Below are 1960 nucleotides of genomic sequence, written 5' to 3'. Positions count from 1 at the left end.
AAAATCAGAATTTTGGTCCATTGCTGGGACTGCAAACTCCCCTTGAGTCACAAAATTATTCCTTGAGTCTCCACATCATTTTATGGAATATTCACTGGGAATTCTTGGGTATTTTCAGGGAAAAGGAAGTGGAAAATTCACTTTTGCTCAGGGTAGGAAGATCAAATCCAGGTAATTTTAAGGAATATTCACCATCAATTCTTGGATATTCAGCATTAATTATTAGATATTTTGTTGAAAAAAGGAAGTTAAAAATTCACTTTTGCTCAGGGGTAGGAAGAGCCCATCCACATAATTTTATGGAATATTCAGCATTAATTCTGGGATATTTTGAAGGAAAAAGAGGTGGAAAACTCCTCATTTTTGCTCAGGGGAAGGAGGAGCCTGTGCAGGTGATTTTAAGGAATATTAACCATGGATTTTTGGATGTTTTGAGGGAAAAGGAGGTGGAAAACTCACTTTTGCTGGGAGGTAAGGAAGAGCCCATCCACATAATTTATTGGAATATTCAGCATTAATTATTTGATATTTTATTGAAAAAAAGGAGGTGGAAAACTCACTTTTGCTTGGGGGAAGGAATATCAAATCCAGGCAATTTTAAGGAAAATTCAGCATGAATTTTTGGGTGTTTTGAGGGAAAATGAAATGGAAAACTCACTTTTGCTGGGGGGAAGGAAGAGCCCATCCACGTATCTGCCCTTGGTGTGGTGGAATGCACAGTTGTGCTTCTGGCAGCCCCCAGGCTGGTTCTCCCAGTAACAGGCGATCTCACTCCGCTTTTTCTGGGGGAAAAAACACAAATCCAAGCTCAAAGTATTTGTGGGGAAAAGCAGAAATTCAAGGTAAAAACGAGAGAGTGGAAAAATGGAATTTAGGTAGATTTTTTTTTAGCATTCAGCTGGAAAAACAGAGTTAAATTAATAAAAAAATCCAAAATAATGGGATTACTCACAGGGAAAAAAATTCAATTTTCAGGTTTCAATTGCTGGTGAAATCCACCTGAATTTACCTTTCAGAGCTTTAGCTCCTTCCCATCTTTTTTTTTCTCCCTACCCTGGACAATTCCAAGAGCTCAGGATAAAACATCTGGAGAGAATTTCAGCTCTGAGGAATTCCAAGAGCTCAGGATAAAAAAATTGGGGGTGAAATTCCAGCTCTCAGAAATTCCAAGAGCTCAGCATGAAAATTTCGGGAAAATTCCAGCTCTCAGAAATTCCAGGAGCTCAGAACAAAAAATTTGGGCAGGAATTCCAGCTCTCAGTAATTCTAAGAACTCAGGATAAAAAATTTGGAAAGAAATTCCAGCTCTCAGTAATTCTAAGAGCTCAGAATAAAAAATTTGGGAAGCGCTTAGGATAAAAAATTTGGAGATAAATTTCCAGCTCCCAGGAATTCTAAGAGCTCAGAATAAAAATTTTGGGAAGAATTCCAGCTCTCAGGAATTCCAAGAGCTCAGGATAAAAAATTTGGGAAGCGCTTAGGATAAAAAATTTGGAGATAAATTCCAGCTCCCAGGAATTTGTTTCCCACCACATTTAAAGAACGGGATCTGGCAAAAAATTTAGGGAATAACGTAATTTAACACGAACATTTCCTGCTGAGAAACACCTTAAACATGGATTTTTTTCCCCTCCCGGTAACCAAAATCCTGTCAATCCCTGCTGGGAAGGGACACTGATCCCCCTGTGTGCTCTGGCAGGGATTTTTGGGGTGAGGAGGGGTTTTTGGGGGGCACTCACATCGATTTCCATGTGCCTGAACCTGCAGACATTCCTGAAGCAGCGGCCCTCCTGCCACAGCGTGCACACGGTCTCGCTGCCCAGGGCGGCCTCGCAGTGCCGGAAGGAACAGGAATCTCCCTGAAATTCACAGGAATTCAGCAAAAAATGGGGGGAAAAAACACTCAGCTTCAAAGGAGAAATGGGTTTGGGAAGGAGAATGATGCAGGTTAAAAAAAAAA

The 1960-nt window shown here is 40.5% G+C and overlaps 1 protein-coding gene across 1 annotated transcript; it reads right to left on the bottom strand.

Annotated features, from left to right (window-relative positions):
- Window positions 1–658: 658 nt before the first annotated feature.
- On the bottom strand, window positions 659–1907 carry LOC121355859 (zinc finger CCCH domain-containing protein 11A-like; the record flags this gene model as incomplete). The annotated part of the gene is made up of 2 exons (XM_041471615.1): window positions 659–782; window positions 1740–1907. Coding segments are annotated over 2 exons (292 nt in total), but the record flags the coding sequence as incomplete, so codon positions are not given.
- Between the last annotated feature and the right edge of the window lie 53 nt (window positions 1908–1960).

The sequence above is a fragment of the Pyrgilauda ruficollis genome, unplaced genomic scaffold, assembly GCF_017590135.1.
Source record: "Pyrgilauda ruficollis isolate IOZ18807 unplaced genomic scaffold, ASM1759013v1 scaffold2707, whole genome shotgun sequence".
Lineage (NCBI taxonomy): Eukaryota > Metazoa > Chordata > Aves > Passeriformes > Passeridae > Pyrgilauda > Pyrgilauda ruficollis.
The sequence above is the reverse complement of the archived record's forward strand: the minus strand, read 5'-3'. Positions and strand labels throughout refer to the sequence as shown.